Source organism: Neolamprologus multifasciatus, chromosome 18, assembly GCF_963576455.1.
Source record: "Neolamprologus multifasciatus chromosome 18, fNeoMul1.2, whole genome shotgun sequence".
Classification (NCBI taxonomy): Eukaryota; Metazoa; Chordata; class Actinopteri; order Cichliformes; family Cichlidae; genus Neolamprologus; species Neolamprologus multifasciatus.
The window spans coordinates 23,281,250-23,294,828 of NC_140456.1; the positions used below are offsets into that span (position 1 = coordinate 23,281,250).

Sequence of the window (13,579 nt, forward strand, 5' to 3'; positions counted from 1 at the left end):
CTCTAGATGACATATTTACCGCAGCAGACAGGGACAGACAAAAGATCTGAGACAGACGGCAAGAAACAAGACAGTCAGACTCACATCTGATGCCTCTAAGGTGTAAATCGGCACTAAAAAGGACGAGAGCAGCAGCAACCAAACAGATGTCTGCCGGAGTACAACTTTCATGAGTGGATTCACTCAGAGTTTTAAATGTCAGATTATCCAGGCAGAGCAGGGAGACTTTGTTTGTGGTGATCAGTGAGCTTATATGGCACAGTGGAGCCTGCTAGTTGATTATAAAAGTGTTCTGCACATGTGATATAATCATAATTTTGTTTGGGTTTTCGGATAAGTTCACAACTGTAACTCTTTTTCTTCCCAGGCATCTATAACTGAGGTTAAAACACATTGGTATATTTGTTATTATCACTTTTTTTTCTATAATATTTCTAAGAAATGAAATAAAAGTTATTATTCAGCGTAACAAAATGTGAACGAGAGGCCAGACGGTTTGGCCTGTTTTGCGTCAGTCAGTGCATTTTTGGAAGCATCAGCAGCCTCTATTTTCCTCAAAGAACAACCCCACAACTTCAGAAAATGTCTGCACTGAAATGGCCTTGCTGACGGCAACACAAAACACCTCAACAAAGCAGAAACCCATGATTTCAAAAGACTCACAAGAGAATTACCTTCCTGCGAGTGATTTTGGTAATGCAAACTTGATGCTTCCAGGAAGTACCAGGAAATGAAATGAGTTTACTCCTGTGATATGCTGGCATTTCGTATTCGCCTTGTTGTCGCATGTGTGGGGGGTTGTTTGTTTTTTTTTCACAGTGGAAAATGTAACCAGTTCACCACATTTAAAAGTGCTGAAACACGTTTTTTCACACCTTCAGTGGAAAGCAGGCTTAAAAGTTCCATTGAATGTGCAAATCTAGGCCTGAACAGATGGAGGAATCATTCATTCCAGCCAGTCAAGGTGTGAAATGTTCATGTAACTTTTTTTGACGTTTAGCAGATTGTTGCATTTGAAGGGTGTTGAACTAAGTGCAAACTGTAGACTCTTTATGTTGGCTGATCATCACATGAATCCAAAGTCTGCAAAAGTGGAACTGTTTCTAATTGAATCCGGTCCGTCACACTGCCATCCATTCCTCCTCACCGTGGCTCCTCTCGTCTCCTGCTGCTTTCTGTTAATGGAGATATCGCCTCCTCCCTCCTTCTCCTTCTGCCACTGTCCTCATCCCCTCCTCTGTTATCTCTTTGTTGTCCTCCACTCCACTTTCACTTTTCAATACTTGCCCTGTGCCTCTTCCTTGGCCCACTCCTTGAAACTAATCGTCAGTGTGCTGTCACTCAGAGCGCTGCATCTTTTCCGTTTTCCTGCAAAAACTAATCAGTCGGCCTTTGTTGATTATTTAACACATGCTCCCTCCTTTTCTCATTATACTGTAAATCAACAAATGATTAATAACAAGGCGCAACCAGAAAGAAAACAAATAGGGTATTTTAGTGAGTGTGGGTCTGGAAGGCAGGAAGACTGAGTTTCTTTTAGCGAGGCTTAATATTCCCTGTAGTGAATGCCAAGTGCTCTAAAGGCAAACAGTTGGTATTTTGAGATCCCCTGAGTATCTATTTTTCTGCAGTGTCCTGAAATGCCCCAGCTTAAAGTAACTAAAACATTAAGCAAATGTTAACTTAAATTGTAATGATGATCATTTCCTTTTGGCACAGAGCTCGATGGTATTTATGATGAAGTACATACAGAAGCTGGCTTGATAGCGGCTTTGACATCCAAGATACCCTGAAACTTTCAGACAGATGGCTTGCTTTCATGAAGTTGAAAGTTTGCTTGCTTGGGTTTTGAATGATTACGATGCCTAGCATGTTATGTGCCATGCTTTTTATAGTCATTTGATGCCTTGGGTCTTTACCGTCAAGACTGGCCTTCAGTCTGTGGTGTACCTTTTTGCTTCTTGTGGTTAGACTGGTAAATATTATATTGCCAGCATGAAAAGCAGTGGCTTCTATTTTCTGTTTAAAAAGTGAATAATATTTTATTTCATTAGATTTGCACACTAGGAATCCTCAGTTATGACAAATACATACTGGTGTTGGCCAGAGGGGCCGATGGCGCGATATGGCAGCCTCGCTTCTGTCAGCCTGCCCCAGGGCAGCTGTGGCTACAACCGTAGCTTGCTTCCACCAGTGTGTGAATGCGAGAGTGAATGAATAGTGGCATTGTAAAGCGCTTTGGGTGCCTTGAAAAGCGCTATATAAATCCAATCCATTATTATTATTATTATTATTATGTTTACCTATAATTATATTACTCATTTTTTGGGCAGTGTTGAGGTCATGATTACTCATTAACTTTAGAAATATCACATTTGTTGAACTTTGTAAACTCTCTCTCTCTAACAGTTGAACTTAAAATGCAATCCAGCTGAAAGCCAAATAAATCAATGAAAATAAATAACAGTGGAGGTTGTTGGGCCATAGGGTTATCTGGGGAGGAATGAGGCCCAAACAACAAGCTTTCCCAAATGGGTAACATGTGGTCCTCGTTGCATCATCCATAATGGAAGGTCTGCAGGTGCCGACGGGGGTGATGAGGCCCAGGAAGCATTGCAGTTTTTCCATAGGTTCACCTGAACTTTATAGCAACTTCTGCTTCCTCTAGATAAATGAAAGACTAGCAGAAGCAGTCCACTGTAAAGAAAAGGGGTGCCCTGGTTTTCTAGTACAGGCAAAGCAAAAGTTATGAATGCAGCATAGCAACATTTTATCTCATTTATCTCTTTTATAATTGTTTGAAGCAAAAATACTCCAAAATACTCCCACCTACACACTCCCTATAATCTCTCCATAGGGTCCTGCACACTTTTTAGATCCTCCAGAAATTGAAACTTTTCATCTCAAATTGATCATTTTCAAGTTAAATTTATCATTTTATTTTATTTTCCAATCCCACAATCATCTGTCCAAATACCACAACTCTTCAGGTGTTTCTTTTGAATGCCTATAGGCATTGTGTGCAGAAAATTAAACACAGAGGCTTTGTTCCCTGTATCAGTTCATTTTGATGAAGTCAGCAGCAGACAGAGAAGGGATTGTGTGTTGCAGAGCAATTATGGCACATCTGTATCTCACATACTGCTGTTAAGACTTGAAAGCAACCATCACATCGTCTTAATGGAATTGTGGGGACAGCTAAATCTGATCAATATTTCCGTGAACTAATTGTATTCACAACTACTGTTGTGGGGGAGTTTATGTTTCCTGGTTGATGGAGACCAGAGTTTATGGCTGTTTTAATGAGTTAAGGAAAAATCAACAATACTAAAAAACAGCAATATTGCCTGGAAATCCAACTGTACAAGGCAAAAAGGTCCTGAGAGAATGCAACTGAGGAGAATTAATGCTCTGAAAATGAAGCGTTGATCATCTACGACCCACTTTTGCTTCGAGTGCACAGCTTAGATGCTGCAGTCAATATGCCTAATTACTTTGTACTTGCTAACTGCAGCTTACACTTCAGCAGTGGGACTGTAAAACTCACCGTCGATGCTCACAGTACTTATAGACCTAATGTAGTCATGTTGTCTCTTTGGCATTGGAGTTTCTTATGTCTAATCTACTGGTGCTGTTCCCTTCTCTGAATTTAACTTTTGCATTCGTTTATGTGTCGGTGTTTCCAAGAGCTGTCTCCTGAACCCACTGATGAATGTCTGAGTTGCTTAATTTACATACCAAGTAATGCATTTTGCTTGTGTATTGTCCCTCTGGGTTTGAATACTTTCCGAGAATGTTATACCTATGGGGAAATCTTATTATAGGAAGTGCAACTATATGTATATATTCCTAGAGGGGAAACACTAGCAATCATTTCCAAGTAGTTTCAAATGATTAAAGACTGGCTGAGGCTATGAAGACTATCAGGTATTAGTATATATTATGACATGCCTTTTGAATAGAGTGAGCATGTTTTGTGGTTCTCATGTACATGTGAAGTTAAAAGTAATGCCATGTCCAATAGTCAAAGCAGAGAAGAGGAGGGGTCAGAGGTTAGAAGTTAAAATACACTCGCTGAGCACTTGCTAGTACTGGTTTGGATCTTTCTGGCAAGGCGCTGGAAAATTTCCCAGATTTTGGTCCATATGGACATGATAGAGTCACACAGTTGCTGTTTCTTTTAATATTGCCATGTTGAAACCAGCTGATTTGAGCCTTGTGACATGGTTCGTTATCCTGCTGGATGGATACACTGTGGTCATAAAGGCACGGACATGGTCAGCAGCACTCAGGTAGGCTGTGGCATGTAAACGATGCTCAGTGGGCACTAAAAGACCCTAAGTCCAAGTCCAAGAAAACATCCTCCACACTATTACACTTCCACCGGCCTAAACCACTGAAAGAAAGGGCAGGATTTTATGTTATTTACAGCAAATTATGACTCAAACATCTGAATACTGAAGCAGACTCATTAGCTCAAGCAAGCTGTAATGGCACGCGGTGTGTTTTTTATACAGCAACCTGTCTGCTGCAAGGTTGGGCATGTTGTGTTGGCAGATTCTCTTGTATTGGTATTTGAGTTGCTGTTGCCTTTCTATCAGCTCAAAGCTGTCTGGCTATTATTCTCTGACCTCTGGCATCAACAAAGCTTTTTCACCCAGAGAACTGGATAGTTACTCTTTTTCATACCATTCTCTATAAAGATGGGTTGTATGAGAAAATCCCAGTAGATCAGGAGTTCGTGAAATACTCAGACCAGCTCGTCTGGCACCAACAGCTATCCAAGGTCGGAGTCCCTTAAATCACCCTTTTCTCATTCTGATCCTCAGTTTGAACATTAGTTGGTTGTTTTGACCATCTCTATGTGTCTGAAGGCATTGAATAGTTGACACGCTATAGGCTGATTAGAATAAGCAGTTGAACTGGTGTAGATAATGTTGGATAATGTTGTTATTTTTAGCTGCAGGAAAAGATCAATAGTGTTTCAGTGTTGACACTATCACCTTTGTGTAACTAGAAAACCTGAGTTTAAGCCTAAAGATAGCTGGATAACGTGTTAGCAAACAAGTGCTGTATTACATACGCAGCTGAATGAACTATAATCGGAGTTGGTGTGTCATGAGCTCATGAAGGGGCTCTTTCTAGATGCTAAAGTCATCTGGTACTTGCTCATGATTTCTTCTTATAATGTGTTTTGCAGGATAAAGTTTCTGGAGATGAGTATTGCGAATCGGCACAATGAATTTAATTAAAACTGAACCAAAATATTGTTAACTTTGTGTGATGTTTACTCTAGGTAGTGTTTTAACAGGGCTTTTTAATTAGCTGCAGGTACACATGAGTTATTAGTTTGAGCCAAAACAAAATATTTCAAATGCTTTATGCTGTAAATCTAAAGTAATGAGATGCAGGACACTGAAGTCCTCAAGGAGTGGAAAAATAATCAAATGAAAACTAAAAAAATACAAAATATGAACAATATTGTCCATGATCTTTTATCATAATAATAAAATAAAGTAATAAATTAAGTATTTTAAGTGTATATTATTATATACATAAAGGTAATGTAACTTTGTGGATATTTTCAGGCACACTATCGACTTTGATAGCTGCTAATGCTGCGTTATTACTAGCAGACATAAACTCCTACATATCTAAGCTATTAAGCTGCCATCAATTACTGTTAGAAGTGTGATATAATGAGACGCACTGTTCAACGCTGAAGCAATTATCGCTTTCTAACCAAGCTGAAAAGCTCTGAGTCCGCAGTTTTAATTCTCTGCCCGCTTTTACTGTTAAACTAACAGCATCATAAACACTTTCCCACATGGACACATCGCTATAAAACAGTAAAATAAGATGATTTGTTTAACTGCCTCATTAGAGAAAGCAAGAGTTAAAAGACGGTGTTAAATATTGTGCTACATCTCATGGTGTCAGGGAGAGTCTCAGCGTTGCTGTTTTCTCAAAGGTGGGTAATTAATGTGTAATCTCCTTTGTGCGAGAATATGAATAACATGCTCTTGCATGCTCCTTAATTTGTGTAAAATGAACATGAAGCCAGTTAACAATAATTGGATACAAGTCTTTGTTGTTGTTCTGTTAATGAAGCAAGAATCAGGGTGATGGGGCAAAAAAAAAGAAGCGATGTATTTAAATCAGCACTAAATCAGATTTAATGTATAGTTTAAACAGTATTTTACAATTGGAAGAGTTGAGAACTTTCCCCCCCAACAAATGTAATAAGAAATCTTTTTAACAGACGCAGTTTAATTTATTTTGACAGGAGTAAGTGATAATCAGTTTCTTTTTAATGCCAGGGATGTATTTTAAAAACCTGGCCTTCTCAAAAGCCTCTTTTCTTTCTGCAAGAGACGTGGCGCTGCCTCGATTCAGCGATGTTATTCTGGCAGTGTATCCTATAGGAATCCAGTTTAATAATTTAATAGGAGAATAAATGGAAACATTTGTAAGGTTGTAAAGGCAGCAGTCCATTCTCCTGTCTGTCTGTGCCTGTCCTCTCTTTTACCACTTTAGTGCCCCTCTTTCTCCCTCACCCCACCTTCCTGCCTGCCACTCCTTTCTGTTATCTTTTCTCTTGTCAATCTCTTTCTCTCCCTCCTTTTAATTTCTTCTTCTTAGCTCTCAATTTGAATTTGTTTTTCTGATTTCACATTAAGGTAATACTTTATTACTTTATCGTTGTATTATCCTACTTTTCCTCACCGATGACGGGCGGTGTTGGAGTGAGATTTTAAGCCAGCTCCTCCTGTATAGACACATGAACTCTAAACCAGTCTGGATTCTCTGATAGGAGCTTTACCAAGTCTCAGATCTAAAAGGAGCTCCTCAGATTCAAAGTGTCCTGAATGAGAGAATAAGCCTTCCAGAATCAGTAAAAACCATCTTAGACATTTTTCATTTTAATCCCTTTCTGCATTTTTCATTTTATCTGTATTGCCCTCCTACTTATTTTATACTGCTTTTATACTTCTTCTTATCATTATTATCACCTCTTGGTAGTCTCGCCTTTTTTTTTTCTACTGTCGCCAAAGGAAAGATGTCTTTCACCTGTAATCAAACAGACAGTGAAAAGAAATGGATTTGACGTGACTTAAACTGATCAATACTGGCACGCTAATGCAGTGTCTTACAATATGAGCTGGGACTTAAATTAAATATAGATTATCATCCAGTTGTGTCCCTGTAGAAATATATTTTCATGAGCTTCAGTGACCAGGGGAAGACAACACAACAGATATTTTGATTTCAATAGCAGGATGGATACAAGTTAATAATCTTTTCCACTAATGTTATTTACAGGAACTCACTATCTTGTTTCTTGTGTCCGTCTCTATATTACTGTCATATCAGATTTTATACAATGCTCTAAACACACAGATCGGCTTTAAGACTGTTTCTTCTAGTAAGTCAATTAGTCTTCCATAATGTGAAGTCTAATTCTGTAATGGCTGCAGATGGATCTCAGGAAGTGGCCAAAGATGCCATGCACATTGTGGCCATTGACACATGTAACCTTATTAAAGGGAAGCCTGAGTCTGGGGATGGCAGCGTCTGTCTCTCAGTTGTTCAGTTCACTGTTTTTTGTCTGGGCTCCAGGCCTATTACAATGATTTTAACTTAATTTTAGACATGCAAAGCATGAATCCAACTGACTTTGGTGAACTACTGACTTTTTCTCTGTGCCGTAACATACCATTTTAAGGAGCTCGACAACTAACCGTCTTGATTTTTCATGCCAGTCGTTTGATATTTAGCTCTGTGTTATCCTGCTGGAAGCAGTCATCAGAAGATAGGTACTCTGTGGTGATTAAGGGATAGACATAGTGCAGCAATACTCAGGTAGGCTGTGGTATTTAAACAATGCTCAGTTGGCACTAAGAGGCCCGAAGTGTGCCAAGAAAATATTCCCCATATTATTACACTACCAGCAGCCTGACCTATAGATACGAGCCAGGATGTTTTTATGTTCATTTTGACCCTGAATATCAGAGCAGAAATCAAGACTCGTCAGACCAGGCAACACTTTTTCAATCTTTTATTGTCCAATATTAGTGAGCCTGTGAGAACTATAGCCCCAATTTCCTCTTCTTAGCTGACAGGAGTGGCACCGCGTGTGGTCTTCTGCTGCTATAGCTCATGCGTCAAGGTTGCATGTGTGAACATTCAAAGATGCTCTTCTGCATGTTTTTGTTGTAATAAGTGGTTGTTTTAGTTACTGTTGCCTCCCTGTTAGTTCAAAGCAGCCTGGCTATTCTCCTCTGACCTCTGGCATCAACAAGGAATTTTGACCCAGAGAACTGCTGTTCACTTTATTCTTTCTCTTTTTTCAACACATGTAAACTCTAGAGATGGATGTGTGGGGAAAATCCCAGTAGATCAGCAGTTTGTGAAAAACTCAGACCAGCCCATCTGGCACCCTTAACCACACCATGTTCAAAGTCACCTTTCTTCCCGTCTGCACTTCAGCAGGTCGTCTCGACCATGCCTACATACTTAAATGCACTGAACTGCTGCCATGTGATATATTAGATAATTAGATATATTGATATACTGTGAACTTGATCAGGAAGTAGGTAGTGACTCTAGAATATGACAACAATAATATTTGCTTAAATCTGTGGAGAAATTGCTTAAACATTGGGAAAAAAACCCTAGCGTGTACGTACATGTCCTCCAAAATCAACTACTGAGTATTATAATCAAAACAGCTGTCTGTCCCTGTTTTCTGGCTTAGAAGTGAGCCCTTTTAGATCAGTTTATAATTTCCTTTGTATATGTGTGTGTGTGTGCTAGTCTGGACTGCAGATTCACATGCACGCAGTTAATGATACGTCGACACGTTTTCACGGATGAAAAACTGTGACTACATGACAGCAAGAATCTGAGCCATTATTTGTTTATAGCAGCTCATCAAGCAAAAAGGAAACACCACTTGTGTTAATCTACAATCTTTATTTTCCTGTGCTTTTCCTGTGTTTTTCCTGAGCATACAGTCTGTACAAACATGCAACAAGGTACTTGGATCAGTGATGAAATTGTCATTGGAAGAACACACATAAATGGAGAGTATAGATAGGTCTTTATTGCTTTCAGCTTTGAGAAATTATCTTACAGAAAGCTGCTGCTGTAGTTTAGCTGATCTTCTCTAGAAAGTTGTTCCAGACTCTTTTCTTTTCTCTTTGAATGCAATTTTTGTTTCATTACTGTGGCTCAGTACAACGATGTCAAGGATGAATACTTTAAACGCATCACTAATGGCTTTACAGTACTTCATGTCATGAAAGCCAGTATTGGTAATAGCCCATTTCCATGGTCTGATGTGTGCTATTTTGCTAATATATAGCTCCAATATCAGACTGCCTTTAAAAACTCCCAGCTCTGCTGCGTCAACCACCACCCAATTTGTTTGGGATAAATGTAAGACCTTGAGCTAGAAATTGAACTTGCCATCCATGAGTAAACTGAACTGGCTGTGGGCTGCTATTAGACTTACTGAAGACATCTTCAAATGTAAATGAAATGCTGTGTGAGCATGATGGATTAATATGTATTTATGCATGGTTAGTGCAGGCACACGGGAATGAAGAATCACTTTGGTACTGCTCATTTTTATAGTCACCTCAGCACTTCACTTTAATATTATCATGACTTTCGAGAGTCTCTCTGTAACATTGTTTCAGTTCATTTCATGTCTACTTTTTTATGGTAATTTTACACAGAAGAGTAAATCCAAGGAAATCTAAAAAATATAAGGATCAGGCTGTACCTGCATTAGGACATAAAAGTGTATGTGTTTTAATGTCCTGGTTAATGCACCATTGGATCTAGCTTTACAAGTAAAATGTTCCTGAAGTAAAGATACCTAAATACCACTTGAAAACAGACCTCCACTTCTCTCTTTTCGCATTCCAGCAGAGCAGAGTCATGCTGTGTGCTGCAGTGCTTTCTATCTACTGCATGAGCATAAGATGACACTTCTTCCATGAATAATGTCATCCCTTGTGGTTATTTTTCACTGCTTATGATCCACTCTGTACTCTCTCTCAGCATGGTAGGAGTGCCATCTAGAAACATTAGATCCTTGGCAGCACAATGAAAGATTATAAGACAAATGTGACAAAGAGTTAACACAAAAGGTCATGTATTACACACATAGATGAAGATTCTTAGGTCTTGCTTTTATGTTATAAATCTAATAATAAAGCTTCGAAAGCACCGTAAACTTGTTCCAGAGGCTTTTATATAAGCCACTCTTTTGTCACAAGCTTAAAATGTTTTTGTCTCTGGGTTTTTTCTCCTTCACATCAAATGTGTTGCTTTAAATTTGTGTTTCTTTTGCTCAGACCTATTTTCTAGTTTTTGACCCTGTCCTCTCAATTCAGTGACAAGCAGGGGAGAAAATGGGATAGTAGGACAAAACAACTAAGATTTGTTCAAACAGATGAAAAGCGGCGAAAAAGCTTTAGGAAGAGTTTGATGCATTTTAAATCTCTGCCAGCTGGACATGTCATCTACTCATTGGCATGAGACAAAGTGTTCCTCTTCAGTGGATTGAAAGGTCGGGTTGACATCCCAGCTCCCTGCAGGGACTCACACTTGTGCACTAGAGATGCAGTATGTGTGTGGATACACAAAAGTGGCCAAGCGCATATGGTTTTTCTTGTGCCACGCTGGTGTCTGTGTATTTGTGAGGTCCTGCTGCAATGAAGCAGAAGAATGTTCAATTTAAAGACTCAGTAATTCCTGCATGTGTGATGGTGATCTGTGCTAACCTGTGATTTGCAGCATGGTGGTTATACTAGAAATTGTATAGTAATAAATAGAGATGCACAGAGTAAGAAACAGGGAAAAAGACAATTGTAAGAAGCTTGAAAGTCAAATATTGTTATTCTTCAGAACTTTCTTGAGCCAGCTTTCCTCTAATGTCTTTAAGTAGTCTCCATTAATAGTTCTCCAGACTTGATGAAGGACGTTGGCTGCCTTTTATTCCATTTTCTATCAAGATTATCCCAAATTGATTCAGTAGTGTTGTTGTTGGGCTCTGTGAAGGCCAGCGCATGATTGATAGTGTTTCATTGTGTTTCTTCTATGGGGGTATGTTTATATTGTCTGGGCAGTATGTTTGCGATGCTGAAAAATAAAGCCATTGCCAGTCCAGTTCTTTTGAAATTTGGCGTACCTCAGCTTTTTCTCACTATTTTGCTTCTTTAAGAATGGCTTCTTGACAGTCAGCCTTCCACCTCGACCATTTCTGATGAGGCTTTGGCTGATAATAGGTGGATCAACTGAAGGGCCAGATGCATCTCTCATGTTCTATGTCAGGTCTTTGCTGGATTTTTTCACAGTTTCTTAAGGACATGACTTTAAGATGGTGTTCATCTGCTTTTTTTTTAGTCTGCCGCTTCTTTTGTCTTCCACTTGCTCAGTTTCCTTTCCTCTACAGTGCTAAGCTATGCTAAGCTTTTGGCAAAGCTAACTTTGGGAATCACCTTGTTAGTATGAAAATACAATTTTATGCCTCTCAATTTGTGTTATGTTTGCCCTTTTTTGTAAATTCAACTAATGAAATGCAAACAAATGATGGTTTTTTGCAACGAGCTGCCAGTAACAGTTCCTAAAGATATTTTTTTTTCTTTTTGCTAAATTATCTATTAGGCGTAGACACCGCACTGGTTCATCCCTTTAGTTAGGTTATTTTTCCTTTAAAAGCAATAAGCATTTCACTGCATATCGTACTGTGTTTGACTGTGTGTGTGACAAATAAAATTAAAACAAAACAAAACAACAAATTCCTCTGTAAAGGGTTGGGGGTTTGGGTCTGAAAATGAGTGAAAAAGTTGCCAATGTGCAGAGAAAAACCTGAAAGGATCTTCTGAAAGTCTGTAGAACTTTTGCTTAAGACAACTTTAAGAATTACAAGAAAGTGTGGCTGGAAAATAAATAAGGGGGACCTCACAACCTTTGCACAGTACTGGAAGTCAAAGTGTAGTTTACAGGTTTGCTGCAATGCTTTATCACACATCACAAATTCCATCCAACAAACAACATTTTCTTTCCACACTGTTCGCCTCTTGACTTGTATTGCTCCTTTTTGCCACCTGTGAAAAAGCAACACTCCAGTGGAGGGTTATATCCTTTTGCGTCTCTCATTCTGAGTCTGTCTGTTGAGGTGACTCACTGCATTATGATAAACATGGTCATAAACTGTAGAATGAACATAGCATTGTACTAATGAAAGTACCGGTCTTTGCAGTAATGCTGTTACTTTCTGCTCCTCCCTTATTCACAAGGCATCACTATAGCAGGCAGCTCTGTATTTGTTTTTGTTTTTTGCTTTCCCTGATGTACTCCCAATGGGATTTGAATTTCCTCTTGGGATCCAGGGATCTTTTACTTGTTAGGGCAATGTATAAATGGCTACACTATGTCTTTGCAGTAATACTGTGAACAAAATGTGCATTGAATTTCTCAAGTACAGCTATACACACTAAGACAGTATCATTTATGCCATCCTTCCTCCTCTTTTCGCAGTCAACAAGCACAAGCCATGGATAGAAGCCTCTTATCATGGAGTGATCACAGAGAACATGGACACAGTGCTGCTGGACCCTCCGCTGGTAGCTCTAGACAAGGATGCCCCGGTGCCATATGCTGGTAGGAAATGCAAATGCAAAATAACAAACACATTAATATCTGTTGTACAGCAAAGTGCAGACATTTTAATAGAATGCAGCATGTTTATATACACACATAGTACACAGAGTGTTTCTCACACACACACACAAATGGAGAAGACTTTGACGATGCTTCAGTGCTGTGTGCAGGCAACTGTGGCAACTTCACACCCCAAGACAAAAACAGATGATCCACCAGTTCTCTGTACTCACTGTTTGTCATGGAGACTGAATTCCATTTATCACAGTTAGCAGTGTAAAACAAATGGCTTTCTTTTTAAAGAGAACAATTCTTTTCTTGCCGTTGTGCAGAATTACTTTACATGGCCCCCCAAAATAAAAAAAATCAAAGAGTTTCCTTTCTTTCTAACTCAACAGAAAACTTCTGGCCAGGATTGAGGAATTTAAATTCACAAACGCATAGACCAAGGTATTCAAGCTTACGAAAATAGGTTTATTTTTATTCTCTCACAGCCTCTTCGGTCTTCCTGTCAGGGATCTTTTCGTGGCTTCTGCTGAGGCAATTTTTTCCCATAAGCTGAAATGCCCCATTAACCTCAACAAAAGGTTGCTCTTAAATATTGAAACATATGAATATATCTCTCCTCAGTGTTTCATGATGACAATATTTATTTCAGAAGCAAAACAATGCTCTGTCATTTTCACTAGAACACTCACCTAGAATTTAAGCGGGGTTTTCTTCACTGAATTTGCATTGTAGTAAACAGCATCTCAGCTCCAGTGTTATTTAAATTAAATTATAGCTATTTGTATTCCGCTATCATACATTTGCTTTAATCCCAGCCACTGCAGTATTTAATATTAATTAGTTTATTATATATTTACAAAGATTTTAATACCCTCAAGGTGTCTAGCACGTG

General features: G+C 38.9%; 1 protein-coding gene across 1 annotated transcript in view; it reads left to right on the forward strand.

The window, feature by feature from the left end:
* clstn2a (calsyntenin 2a) overlaps positions 1–13,579 on the forward strand; it is a 170,256-nt gene that overhangs the window by 72,551 nt on the left and 84,126 nt on the right. The window contains exon 2 of the mRNA XM_085141243.1: positions 12,556–12,678. Coding sequence (XP_084997369.1) covers positions 12,556–12,678 — 123 coding nt within the window. The remainder of the gene's footprint in view (positions 1–12,555; positions 12,679–13,579) is intronic.